The sequence below is a fragment of the Lissotriton vulgaris genome, chromosome 7 (genome assembly GCF_964263255.1).
Source record: "Lissotriton vulgaris chromosome 7, aLisVul1.2, whole genome shotgun sequence".
In the NCBI taxonomy this organism is placed as follows: Eukaryota; Metazoa; Chordata; class Amphibia; order Caudata; family Salamandridae; genus Lissotriton; species Lissotriton vulgaris.
The window spans coordinates 1,478,366,395-1,478,380,731 of record NC_141695.1 but is presented as its reverse complement, the minus strand read 5'-3'; the positions used below and the strand labels follow the sequence as shown (position 1 = coordinate 1,478,380,731).

The 14,337-nt window shown below is 45.3% G+C and overlaps 1 protein-coding gene across 3 annotated transcripts in view; it reads left to right on the top strand.

The window, feature by feature from the left end:
• TP53INP2 (tumor protein p53 inducible nuclear protein 2) overlaps nt 1-14,337 on the top strand; it is an 89,758-nt gene that overhangs the window by 35,856 nt on the left and 39,565 nt on the right. For all 3 annotated transcript variants that reach the window (XM_086932285.1, XM_086932284.1, XM_086932283.1), the window contains exon 2: nt 2,433-2,780. In XM_086932285.1, coding sequence (XP_086788411.1) covers nt 2,660-2,780 — 121 coding nt within the window. In that variant the 5' untranslated portion in view covers nt 2,433-2,659. The remainder of the gene's footprint in view (nt 1-2,432; nt 2,781-14,337) is intronic.

The window sequence follows — 14,337 nt, the reverse complement described above, 5'->3', positions numbered from 1 at the left end:
GAGTGGTACATTCCCTGCACAGTGCGTGGGGCGTTCCTGACACCATGTGATTTGAATGAAGATTAGGGAGTAAATGCAAAAGTTTCAGAAAAGGGGAACCTTTTTTGATTTCATGGTATCTGGACCTTGTAAGACATTATGCAGTTTATGACCCAGTGGGAGCCAAAAAACATAGTTGTATGGTCGAGGCAGATTGGAACAGTGCTAATGCCAAGACATTTGTTTAACATGGTGCTTGTTGGTGTAGGCCTTCGTGAGCAGTTGTCTGTATGCCAGGTCTCTTATCCTGTGACAAACCATTGCTTTATTTAATGGTCTGCGCTGCACAAATCCCTTGAGACCCTGTAGCTACTCTGGGACTGTGGCATTAGGACATGGTGTTCCATAGTAAATCTCTGACATAGTGTTCTGATGTGTGCGAGGGAAGTCAGGGGTGCTCTGTAACTTCACTTGATAAAGTGTGATAATCTTTTTGATAACCGTTCCTGGTATGTAATACAGTGATCTCTGACCTTGCGTTGTGATGTGTGCCAGAGGGGGCTCTGTGGTATCGCTCCACAGTTTGTGCCAGGAGTGTTCCTGTGATATCCGGCCCTGGCATGTACCACAAGGATCTCTTATATCATGTCCCAGTGTGTGCCAGGGATGGGATGTCTCTGTAGCATCACTCCACGGTAAATCCCTGGGGTACTCGATTTCGTTGCTTAATGGTGTGTGACCAGGGATATGTCTGTGACATCACCTGATAATGTGTGGCAAAAAATGTCTGACATCTGATGGTATTGGGTGGGGGGGGGCGTCTTTTGTATCCATGTGCTGTTGCTGCATGGCTGAACAGTTGGGATCGGATTGTTTGTTTATTTGCACTTAATACTCATTTTGTGGGTTTGATTTTGGCACGTTCTCTTTTGCAGCAAGATTGCGTGTGTGTCCTTGGCCCAATGCTGTATGTTTCGTGAGCGTTACATCATGTGTAGGCAGATGTCTGGAGCACCCTGGGCAACGTGTTTGTTTGTCAGAAAGCCTAACAACACAGGAGATCAGTTTCGCAGGATTATTTGAACTACCCTCATGAAGTTCTTAAGCCTTTCATTTCATGTATCCAGGCATCAAAATGCTATTTGCAGGTGCATTTTCTCATTCTGACCAAATGAAGAAAATAGAACCACAGTCACTGATTTCCCATGTACAAGCCCGAGCAGCCGGACTGCTACAGGCAGGTGGGAAATGTGTGCAGAAATACAGAGGCTTCTTGGTAGGGTGGGGTGTCTGAATTGGCAGTAGGGCTGGACAGGGTACCTCTTCAACCGCACATCCTGACCACTTTTCAGAGACCGCAGCCTTTGTGATTGAGACTGCCCCCTGCTGTCTGGATCCGATTCTGGGCTGTCAGGAAGACTTGCCTGGTAGAAACCTATTCCGACTGGCCAGATCTCCACGGTGAGATCTGAAATGCCATGATTGGAAATCGAGCTTTACAATCTATTTTTCTGGAATATAATGCTAAGTAGTCCATTTTGTACCTCAGAGGGCAGCAGTCTGGGCTCAGAACATATTCAAGTGGATAGATGCAACAGAAGGTCATAGATTTAAAACGAGTTCATTGGTCTGAGAATAGCCAATCGGATACAAGAGTTTAGATTATAGTTTGCACTAATCCCAGCAAAGGCACGAGTTCTGCAGGCAGTGATTCATCTATACCTGGAATCTGTATATACACAACACAAGCCGTCTCCTTTCCACGTTTGGCAAAGATTAGCCAACAATTAACTCATCAGGGATTGAGACCCCTCGTCAGGGATTGAGAGCCATCTAAATAAGCTCTGACAAAGGGTATATACCATGAGATGAAGATGTCTCATTACTTTCATATTGCAAATAAGCAAGGGGTCTTAAATTGATACATTGGTATTTGCTGTTTCATGTGTATCAGCTCCCTGCATAACAACGCGGTGTCGACAGTGTATAAACCACTGTCAGACTATTGAACATGTAGGCTTGAGGTTGCTCTGCATGCCGAAAGATGTCAGTGCATCACTCCATCATTGGTGGACAATGTGCCCATACTGATTTGCTTGATTTATAACCAGAAAAGAGCTCTTTAAAGTATTTTGGCAAAATATTTGCCATTTGCTACTGGAATTGATAAGCTAGCCTTCTATTATTTGAAATGAGTCTGATTACGTTTTTATCTTGAAGATTTTTTTGAGTGTGTTTAATCCAAAATTATGGGAATTGAATTATATTCGATATATTTCTAGCTTTTTTATTTCCAACAGTATTTTTTAATTTTTAAACTACTTTTTCAAATTGAAATGTATTTTAATTTTATATAGATACCATTAAAGCACAATAGTTTGTCACATTATGCAGAAACATCCAAATAAATATAATCCTTTACAGTGCTGACTGGGTTTATTTTTCATTTGCAGGCCTTTGCACTGAAGCCAGCAAGAGAAACCCGGGAGAACCACCTTCATGTTTGCACTAAACGGACACGGTCTTTGCTGAGACCATTCTGAACGAAGGGTGATTCTGTACTGCATTGGACAGGGTGGATAAAGTCCTACTCAAACTAACCACGTCTGTCCAATCCTGAGGCCGGCCTCAGTCCATTTCCTGTGTTTTTGTACCAGGTTCGCTTGAGACCACTCCTGCCATGTTTCAGGCAATAACTAGCCTCTTCTTCAGCGAGAGCTCCTCCGATGGACTGGAGGAGGAGCCCAAGGCCTTCGTCCTAGAGGAGGAGGATGACGGCTGGCTGATCATCGACCTTCCAGGTGAGCTGACATGTTCCAGTGTAATTCAATCAGTCAATCATGAGATTCTTGTAGAGCGCAACAAATCACCCCGGTGGTTTCCAGGCACTGAGTTCTCTCGTCCTGGGTCGAAGAGCCATGTTTGGATTCTAAATGCTAAATGCTTGAAGGCAGGTGGGTGATGGAGAAGAGTGAAATGTCCTACTGCTCAGGGAGAGTTAGAATCATTAGTAAACTGGGGTGGGTTAGATTTCCCACTGAAATGTATTACTGATGAGGCATCCTCTGGAACATTGCCTTTACTTCTGAAGTCGAGGTCTGGAATATGATCTCATATTCTCAAAGCCACATCAGTGGTACTGTCAAGTTCTCGAAGCCACAATATCTGTAGTCCTGAAAAATAGTTTTTACTGTCTCTAGTTGTTGGAATATTGCGTAGAGTTCTCTATTATTCATCTTTAGAATGACAAAGCCAGGTTAGAGAGAGCCCAGAAGCTGCAGTCTGAAATTGTGACTGATTTAAGTTTTGTGTAATTTATGATGGAAACATACCCTTTGAGAGAGTTTATTTTTCAGAGGAAGGGTTCTCCTACACCTATATCCTAATCTGTCAAACTGAAGAGGGGTGGACAACCTTAATGAGTCATGTTAGAAATGTTCACATATGGAAAAGATAAAGAGAATGCGGGACAGCTTATTAAGAAAACCTGGATCAATCAAATGAGGGATTTGATAAGCGGAGACAAGTGCAACAATGCAAACCCGAAAAGTCCTTGTATCATTTGGTGGATACAGAAAAATGGCACAAAATTACAAATTTCTCATACATGGGCAATAAAACCCAGATAGACTCAATTAACTTTCACATAAAGGGCTCTTGGTTAGCCATCCAACTAGCAGGAACTGCTACCTCCTTTTTAAACTGGAAAAACCATTCTCTGTGGCCATGAAGAGGGCTTCAAGACCCAAACCATGTGTTAACCCTAGCTAGCATGGAGATACTTTTTTCCAGCTCTTCTGGGGCGGGAGCAGACACACAGATGTGGCAATGACCTCTCAGGAGATCATGAAAATGTACTTGTACTCCCACATTTAGAAACAGCATAGCATTGGAACAAGCTACACTTTTTTAATGAAGCTATAATGCATTGAGTGGCTCTGAGTGTGCATATAGAATGAGAGACTCATGGATTTCTATATGTATGGGAAGAACTCGGAGGCGTGTATCCAGAGCTTTGAAGGCTCTACCTATCCATAAGATTTTATTTATTTATTTAGTCACATGGTATCTCATGCAAATCACTCCCAAAGAAGCATTTCGGCGCTGCGTTGAATGAGAGAAGGAGAAAATCTAAAATAGCCAAGTCTTAAGCCCCTTCTTGAAAGAAGGGCAGTCCAGGCAGGATCGAAGGCCAAAAGGAAGTTTGTTGTAATGGTAGGGGGCCATGTAAAAAAAACGATATTCCCCATATCTTGAGGTGCAGGTGTGAGGAATCCCCAAAAACACCTTGCTGACAATCTCAGGCATCTAAAAGGAAGATAAGGATTTAGCAGAGATGACAGATAAGCTGGCTGGGATTTAAAGAGAGCTTTGTGTTTCAAACAGCAAAGTTTAAAGATGACACGCTTCCTAATAGGCAACCAATGAAGCTTTCTAAGGATCAGAGAAGAAGGCGAGCGCGATAGAAGGTTTCAGATTAGTTGCGCTACAGTATTCTGGACCACCTGCAGTTTTGACAGCAGGGTATCCTTTACCGAGGTCAGCAAGGCGTTCGTTCCCATAGCCCAGGTGACAAGAGCCTGGACAAGAGTTTTGCTAGCGTTATCAGGGAGCCAGGGCAGAGCTTTTTTTAACAGCTTCAAAGGTAGCAAAACATGTGCGGCAGGTGAAGCTGACTTAATCTTTCAGGGAGAGTGATTGATCCAACCTCGTGCCAAGATTTTTTACTACCTGCTTAGGTGTATGCGTAGGCTGACCATATCTCAGTGGCCTTACTAAAAAGCATGATCTCTCGCTTGTCGCTGTTTAAATGGAGACAGTTGTTACTCATCTATACAGCGACTTCCATCATGCAGTTTGTGAATTTACTCTTCACCTTGTCAGAATCAGGACCAAAGGAAAACAGTTGCGTGTCATCTGCCTTTGACACGATCTCTACACCACAGGCTCTAACGATTCGAGTCAGTGGCGCCATATAGATGTTAAACAAAGTGAGGCTCAGGCACGATCGATGGGGAACCCCCTTGTCCATGTGCATCTGTCGCGACTTGAAAGAATCCAAGCGGACTTGTGTTTAATCAGCAAGGAAGTCCATGAGCCATGTAGCGCCGTGCCATATAGCCCTGCCTCGTGGAGCCTTCGAGTAAGACTGGAGTGGGAGGCCATGCCAAATGCTACTGATAATCCAACAGTACCAACCTGACTGGAGTTCCCATGTCGAGGAATGGCCTGATATTATCTGACACAGCCAATAGCACTTTCTCAATGCTGTGAAGCTGCCTAAAATCCGATTGTGCGATATCCAGGATGCAGTTAGCTGCAAGAAAGGCATAACGTTGATTATTAATAAACCTTTCTAACGTTTTCGCAAGTACAGGTCATAATGAAATGGGTCCTTAGTTGGATCAGCAGTTGACTTTTTCAGCAGCGGAGACACAGAAGCACCCTTCCAGTACCCGGGCACTTTAGCAGTAGTCAGGGAAAGATTGAGTAAATCTGTAACCAGGGGAGTCAGGCATACCACTAGGCTAGAAATTGTCTTGGGCCGGTAAAGGTCCTGCGGAGAACCAGACTTGGCGTGGAGAAGGCCAGAAGTCCCAAACTGGCGTAAGGTTGGGGGGTGTTTGGGTCCTCCTGTGCCAGGTCACCCTCACCGGCCCTCAATGACTTGTCCATTAAAGTATTGCAGGCAGTACTGGAGTAAGAAGAGAAAACTATACACAACAATACAATACCTTCATTCGCCACAAAACTTACATACTGCCACACCACCACCGATCCCCTCTGACCATGCCTCGATTTTACCCCCTCCCGTCCTGAATTACCTATCTCCTATTTACTGTCATCATTTGAGTCTGGAGGAGCTACATCCAATCTCAAATGCAAATTATTGTCAGGCATCACAAGGTATCGGGTTTAACTGCCAACCTTCCAACCCCAAGTGATCCACAAGAACCTCTCCAGGCGTGCCATTGCCTCCCTGTTGACTGTGGGATCCAGAGACGGTGCAGACAACACCAAACTACATTTGCATTTTTCACGAATGAGACAAATGCAGTTATCCTCCCACCTCTGGTAAACACCTCTTTGTTTTCCATTGGTGGATCAGCGCGATACAGAAAAAACGAGCTCCAAAGGCCACTGATTACCAACCGATGAACTAAGAAGCCTATGATTACCTGTTATTTAATGACGTTTTTGCCAAAACCGGGGTGTTGCACTTAATAACTTCAAATATTTATTTCAGTTATCATTGCTTTTGTGAAATGTAAACATGGCAAACTATAACCACAAAAGCAGTTACTTGATAAGGGTCATGTAAATATTCCACTGCCCCTCAACCATAAATGTGCCACTGTGTAGCCAGGAGCTTAACCTATTCCTGGCGAGTTCGTCCTGTTCCATGATGCCAGAAGTCCCAAAGTGGGATATCGAGCAGCAGAGGAGAAGCACAAAGCCGAATGGACAGCTGTCACTGGGTTCCACACTGATGGCTGGTGTTCAGAGAAACTTCCAGCACCAGCTAACAAGATACCTTGGGCAAATCAAACACTAACTCCAAGGGCAAAATTTGTGCCTTAGCCCGATTATGGGTGTTAAGTTAAAAATGTTATACACCTAGTGAGAACATTGGTAAATATTGGTATGGAAACTTTCTCTAGGGTTGTTTTCTATATTAGCTTTTTGTATGTTGCAGAAAGCGTAGGTATCCTGAGAAATATGTGCACAGAAAGGGAGGAAAGTTTTTTGTGTCTTTTTCTACACATTTGTGACCAGGATGGCTGGGCAAGAAGCTAAGAGGCTTTCCATACCCCATCCAAACATGAGCAGCCCAAAAGACAGGATGTTGTAGGAAGTGGGGCTAAAGTTATAACCGGCATTTCCCTATTCTAAAGGGCACAGTTATGTCCCCAACTACCTGTACACTTAAGGTTAAGGAAAGAGATTCCATTTAAGTGGTGTGTTCTGGATTTTATGTGCGGGGGTCAATAGAGTAATCCCACGAGGGGCATAAGGACTAGCTCAAGAAACCACAAGGACTAGCCCAAGAAACCACAAAGCACCTCCTCCAACCATACAACCTCTCACAGCATGATGGAGAGAAAGTACTCCCTCAAGGAAGACAGAGAACTCCTTTGAGATCCCCTTCTCGTAGTGTAGCTTAGGATGTATGATACTTGGTAAATCATTCTATCTTATGTGCCTTACTTTCTTTACCTGCCAAAATTCTGAATTTGTAGTAACAGGCTTAACATTCAATATTAAGTGGGAGCGACTTTGCATCCTGAGAACGATCAGTTGTCCACTCAGTTAATGGGCATAGGCGATGACCTTAATATTAAATAAGGCTAGAAAGTGTAAAAGGAGCAAGAGGAAGTCTTAACTGCGCTACAGCAGAAGCTCTTGCTTCTTCCTGGGACAAAATCTTTGACAGGAAATCTCACTGCATGATAGATTTGTACAGGCAGGGCTTTAAGTGGGCCGGTGCCTGCCGGTGCTCAACAGCAGCAGTACTAAAAAGCACTGTCTTCGCAAAGGGTTTTTAGTCAGGGAAGAGAAAGGGCGCTCTGCTGAATGTGGACACAAATGGTTAAAAAGTTAGGGTGTAGTGCAAATGGGTGAGGGGATAAGCCCTATAACCCCTAATTGTGTGATGGAAGCAACCAACACACTACAAAATTGCAACTAGATACCCATGCACACAACAATAGAGTTTAAAAGGGTGTGTAGGTGTGGACACATATACACATTTCAAAACAAAGCCTAAAGAAAAACCAAGGAGTTTCTTGTGTATTGGTCGGTTGACTTGGTTTTTTTAATGTTTTTTTCAAGCAATCCAGCCGACACGTGTTTCGTCACATGTGGGAAAGTAATCCCGCGACTCCTCAGGGCTAAAAGGGGATAGACGTATCTTGTAGTCCCTCCGCCGGTGATAATTCCGGCAGGGCCCAAGACTCTAGTAATAGTGTAACAATCAGGTAAGAAGAATATCAGATAATAGGGTTCATAAGTGTAAGTCCCACTTTCTATAGGGCTCGTGTAGCCAGAAATGGTGTCGCAATCGATGCTCAAGTGGTGGTTCATAAACAATGCAGTATAAAAAATCCTAGGAAATGTGTAGTTCCACCGGAAAAGGTAAAAGAAACAACTGGGAAGCGGATCACTCCTGCTGTTGGCACGATTTTCATTGTCAGTCGAGTACGCGTTCCGATCCCGATGATTCACCGTGTTGTCGGCTGGATTGCTTGAAAAAACATTTTTTAAAAAAAGCCAACCGACCAATACACAAGAAACCCCTTGTTTTTTCCTTAGGCTTTGTTTTAAAATGTGTATATGTGTCTACACCGACACACCTTTTTAAACTCTATTGTTGTGTGCATGGGTATCTAGTTGCAGTTCTAAAAAGCAGTTGCAGAGACTAGTCGCTATTGAACTCTCCATTTTTGCCCTTCGGATGAAACCAAAAAAACTAAACTCTAGCAGTACCATCCTTCACTGCATTTGATATATTTTCAAAGAGACTCATAATAGTTCTTTCACAGTTTCATAATTCAGAACTGAAGCATTTTCAATATTCTATACAATGAAGCCATAATTGTTGCTTATTTAGCTTATGCAACAAACAACCATTAGCAAATCCAATAGGATTGGCTTGTTGCAGGTGTAATGTTACCTGTTGTATGATATATCGCTTGTTATATGATATATCTTGATGCAATTGCAGAAGCAGCAAATTACCAGTCAGGCGGCACACTATGATAAACACAGATTTTTAGCTTACGTATTTTAAACCACGCCCTCATTACATCAGCCGCATTCCTTTGAGAGACCCTCCAATTTTTTCATCCCAGTGTTCAGGCGCAATCCTGCCGACAGTGGTAGATTTGTATAGGCGCAATCCTGCCAGCGGCAGTCTCCGTAGCAAAAAGAAAAAGCGCCTTATTGTCTCTTAGTAGCAGCGAGCATACTAAAAAAGGATTAGAGCTGATTGGGCCTCTCCTGCTCGACTCACTCACAGAAAATATTTTTGCGTTTCCCCAGTCTCCAGCTTATGGTTTTTTTTCCCGAATAAATATCCTACAATGAACAAATCCTAGGCATCATAAATGCTACTACGGCCCATGGGAGCACAGAATGACATGGCTAATGGGCATCAGCGTGACCTATATAGCTCTAAACAAAAATCTTAAGAGGCAGGTGATGTATTGCCCTCACCCACCACCCCCCTTTTGTGAGCCTGGAGATCATCTGAGGGATTGTAGAGCCCTCTACTAAACATGCGGAGGCAGAGCCACTGTTGATATGTTCCTTCTCTATAGCAGGCGAAGATTCGTGGACCTCACGCCCAGAAACGTACACAAATTCACAATGGTTAGGCCCATGATCCAAAGTGTATGTATGTATGTATGTATGTATAGGCATTTATATAGGGCACTACTTACCCGTAGGGTCCCAAGGCGCTTCGACCGCTGCGAAACCCTTCCTGGCTTCCCTGAGAGATGGTCCCTTAATGGGTATCTCCAGGGTGAGACCAGGCATCCCCGGCGGTCTGGTGGGGCCGTTAGTGAAGATGAGGCAAGCTAATGCCCAGAGTTGCCGAGTGTGATCGCTGATCGGAGTGGGCACCGAGGCGAGAGAATTATCGAGTCCGCTGACCCTGGTCCAGAAACCTGCCGCGCCGGGAATCGAACCCTGGTCCCGGGCCGTCCTCTGCTCTCGGGTCTGCCGCCTCTAACAATGTCTTCTATTTTGTTATGGTGGGTCACATTAATTCATCTGGCCCTACCTCCTTATTCATCAAAGGCGTAGTAGGAGCAGATGCATCTTCTCTGAAGAAGAAGGTGGACTGGTAGACAGGTGCTCTGATGTGTTGCAAGGTGAATTCTCCAAAGCATTTCAATAGAACTTCCTTTTCCTTCTTCCGCTCCAGTCTTTATTTTTTTCAACAGTGCCTTGAAACTATCGCTTCCCCAGCCAAGTGCCAAGGCTTGAACCATAATAATAATAATTTGAGCGCTTCTGCAGTTTCTAAGTGCTTTAAATAACAGGTCAGTAGATACTCTTAGTCAATTTAATGGAGCCCAATTTACCGATCTCGCAAGGCCGAGTGCAACTCATGGCCTGCAAGTCACAGAAGACGTGAATGTTAAGGTGCTGAACCATCTTTGCCAGCCTGTCCTACGGATTCCGCGGCTGCATGATGTTGTGCAGAAAATTTTTGTTGGATATGAGAAAAATAGATTTGTCCCAAACTTGGACCCCAAACCACATACTTGGCGCCAGATCATGGGATAAGACAAGAGACCTGCTCCAAGCGTGCTGTTTACAGTGTGGCAATTCCATGTGTCTTGCTCGTTTATCCGGGGAGTGAAGCTAAATATCGGAGCTCCTTAATCCGGGCTAATGATCCTGGCCGATGTGCACTCAGTTTCCAGACAGCCGTTAAAGCGGGAGCTTTTTATAACCATGGAAAAAACGATCTAAATAAAGTCCAATCCTCAGAGCTGCTCGAAGAAATGATACCTTGCACATAGGTTGCCGATGCTGTACCTTCAGTCCTATTTCTGTCAGGATGGGAGAAGTTACTGCCCTCAGTCCGAATTTCGATAACCGGACCAAAAAAGCCCACGGTTGTGCTAGCGCTCAGACTGTAGAATACGTGTTATTATTGACGTCATTGTTTATATTTGTATTATCCTTTTTAGCATTGCCTGTGTATGTGTGGCCCTAGTTTTCAACCATTATTTTCCTGGTTGACCAAGTACATCCTTCCTGAAGATGCACAGAGGAGGAGTGTGGAGCAGACAGAGACTTACCCATAAGGCAGCGCGGCTCCCAGTGGGACCAAAGCCCGTCTCTAGCAGGGAAGTGAAAGCCTTGGACAGGCAGGAGCAGAGGCCATCTGGAAACCGCCGAGGGTTGGGGGAAGGGAGAGAGAGGGATAAATCAGCACCAAAACACAAAGGCGAGGGAGGCCTGTGCTGGGAATGGGAACTGATCGTCCCACAAACACATGGCTCTGGCAGCCTCCCCAGGGACCAGGAAAGCATCTCCTAATTAGATCCGTAAATGAGGGAAACCTTTCTCATTACCTGCGTTTGCAGCTGCGGGCCACGAAGATGTTTTCCGGCAGAGCAGGCCCGTGTGTCACAAAGCAAGTGTCTCGGGGTACAATTGGGGGGAGGGGGTGGCGGGCTGCAGCAGTCGGGGGGAGCGTGGGGGAGGAGATACCCAGTGACGCCATGGACCCCTCCGTCCCTTCATACCATTGGGCTTCATGAACTGACAGGTGCTGCGATAAAAACGCCGACCTCCTTCCACCGGGGTAAGCTGCGTTCTAATCAGTGCAGCTACATTTTTAATAATGCGTAGTGCTGGCGTTTCGTGCATTTTGAGTGCTCACAATTTGGGCAGATAAGGAGACAGACGGGGCGGGGCATAGGAGTGATTTGACAGCGAGGCCCTGAAAAGGACTTGGGCCTCCTCGCCCCACACTCGAGACATAAACGTACTCTCCAGTCAGCGGTTAGCTCGACACGGCGCTAATAACGGCTGTTTGGCTTCACCTAATACCAAGCAACATAACATTTGGCAGTTTTGCTACTAGACCACAACTTACCTATTGGTTGAAGAGGTAGAGTTCCGGGGAGTGTGGGGGAGATCACTGTAAAGAGACTTCCTTTGTAACACCCCCTCAGCCAGTCATGGCTTTTTAACAACAGCACCTTTTTGTGGTGCTGCCGAATTTATTTATTTTTGTTATTGCTTGTGGCGAGGGACTCTGCTTCATGAAAGATGATAATCATATGTTGGGCTACATGCAGGCGCCCTCGACATTTCCAAGGGCACAAACAGTTTCAGACTGTGTGCTAAACATAGCAGCCTCAGAGCGGTATTGCTGTTGGTGTGGGGGTCGGTAGGTATCTAAATATTATTAGCTAGAACAGCAGGCCGAAGGGAAGTGACTGTTGATGTAATGAATTAAACTGGCGTTGGTGGTTTACAATTTTCTTTCCTACCAAAACAAGGTAGCAGGTAGGGTTTGCCTTTAAGGAACAGAGTGACGTATAAGGAAAGAGGTGAAGGAGACGGAGACTCTGACATTTCACTTCTACCCGCCCGTCAGCCCCCCCCCCCCCCCCCCTCACCCAGTGCCAATGAAGGTATTCGATAGACCGCCGAGAGAAATATACAGGCAGAGATCAGATGTAAAAATATGGATCTTGAAAAATAGGGTCTGGGAGAGGCACAGAGCATTCTAAGAAGTAATGTGTGCCTTCTGACTTGGTGGGGAATAATTGTCTCTTATTGCAGTTATTCATTTATTTAATGAGTTTTATATAGCGCTGGCTAGATCTGTAGGTATTTACATTCGGTTATGCAATGTTACAGAAAATGATAACAATTGCACATTACGTCAAAAATAAAGAACACATTAAAAGAGGAAATAAAGGTGAGAGAAGTAGGGAGGAGGGGGGGAGTGTGACGGGGAGGATGAGGGAAAAGATGGCAGGAGAGACAAAGGGAAGTTTGCCCAAAGACCGACTGGGTGGGTGACGTCCGAGGAGGGAATCCACAGCCCGTCTCCTGTTTAGCTGCCCAGGGTAGATCCATCAGGCATCAGTCAAATAGCTAGGTCTCAACTGACGAGGGAAAGTTCACATAAGAAAGTCCAGTGGATAAACAGGGTGGGAACTATGAGCAAGGACGGGTGAGAGCAGGGGTCAATAGCTGGAAAGTAGAGTAGTAGGGGGTAGGGTGTAAAGGGGAGGAGGGAGATAAGGTCAGGAGAGACGCAGGAGAGTTTGCCCAAGGACCGGCTGGATACGTGATGGCCAAGGAGGGAATCCATAGCCCATCTCCCCTTTAACTCACGAGATAGCTCCACCGAGCAACAGTCAAAATGGCTGGGTCTCAGCTGTTGATTGAGAGTTCACAGAGTTAATGACTGAGGCGACCATCTTGAGGTCAAACGGGGGGGGGTGAGTCATTGATACCCCCTTAATTTGTGTCGACTAAAGAATGGCATAAGGGAGGGTGATCCTTTTTACCCCTCTCCAATGCTTCCATTCCTCTGCTTTGTGCTTGCCATACTCGACCCAGAATCTGAGCCTAAAATGCCTTAGAGTCCAGAAGAAGTTTAAAGAGGAAGTAACAGCGAGCGAGAGGAGGATGAGAAAGGGGCACACACTGGAAAACATTTAAAACTGACTAAGAGTTACCAGCAGAATGTGTTTTAATATGACGGTACCCTTGTCAAAGTAAAAAAACCCATGGGTTGAGTGTTATCCCACAAAGCGTAATGTACCCGGGTAACCCAAAAGGTCGACATGTTTCGCGCCTGTAAGGTCCTGTGGGATCCCTGGCGGTTCATCAGGACCAAGTGAACGTGGTGTGGTGTCTAGTGAACATGGTAGAAAATAAATAGCAAACAAAGCGGGTCAGTCACCCTCTGGGGGATCAGGGCAGGCCCAAAAAGTGTGACTCCTACAGATGGGCTTCAACTGAATAGTTGAGACTGCTTCCTGATCGTCGCCTAATAAACAACGGAGAAGTATTCCAAGGGCTAGAAATGTGGGGTGCCAGCACCTTACCGGAAGTTTAGCTCAGGTGCCCGCTCATTAGCACCTACCCGTCCTCATTTCTGCCCGAAAGGCAGTCTGTTTCACCCATACCACTTTGTGCCAGTAGAAAAGTCGAGAACTCTGTTAATCAGGTGTGGCATTATGTAGACAAATGATAGCCTATTTTGCATTTTTGAGGCAATAGGACACATTTGAGGGAGAAATAAGCTCACATATCAGACTGACCCTTTGCTGCCTTGTGTTTGCACTTTGTAGTGTTACAGAGCATGACCCAGCAATAAATGACACATTTAACCATACGTGGTTTGCGCTGGCAAGTCCAAACAATATTTGTTTTACTGGTGCAAACGCACCAGTAATCAGCAGCAATTAAGAAGCCAGCAGTGAACACTGCAGGCGTATTTCCATATTCAGTAACCTCAGGACACAAGTTATGCAGTGTGAAATAATACGCACAAGTTATTAGTATCCTGGGAAGGGCCTGGTTTAAACTGGCAGTGACGAATAGCTGTAGAAAGTGTACATTTGTTGATGAAATACGGAAAATTAACACCCCCACTGTTCAAGCCATGAGTTAATGTACCATTAAATGCAGCAGCACGGAGGACGCTGAAACTCGAGGATCCTGTGGGCTGTTGATGAGCACGTTGTTTTTGCTCTCCAGGTTATGGTAACCTCCTTGCATGAGAGAGGGGCTCAGGCATGTGCTGGCGTGACTCCTATCACTCGAGCTGCACCATGCTCCGAGCTGCTTCACATATAATGGGCTCTC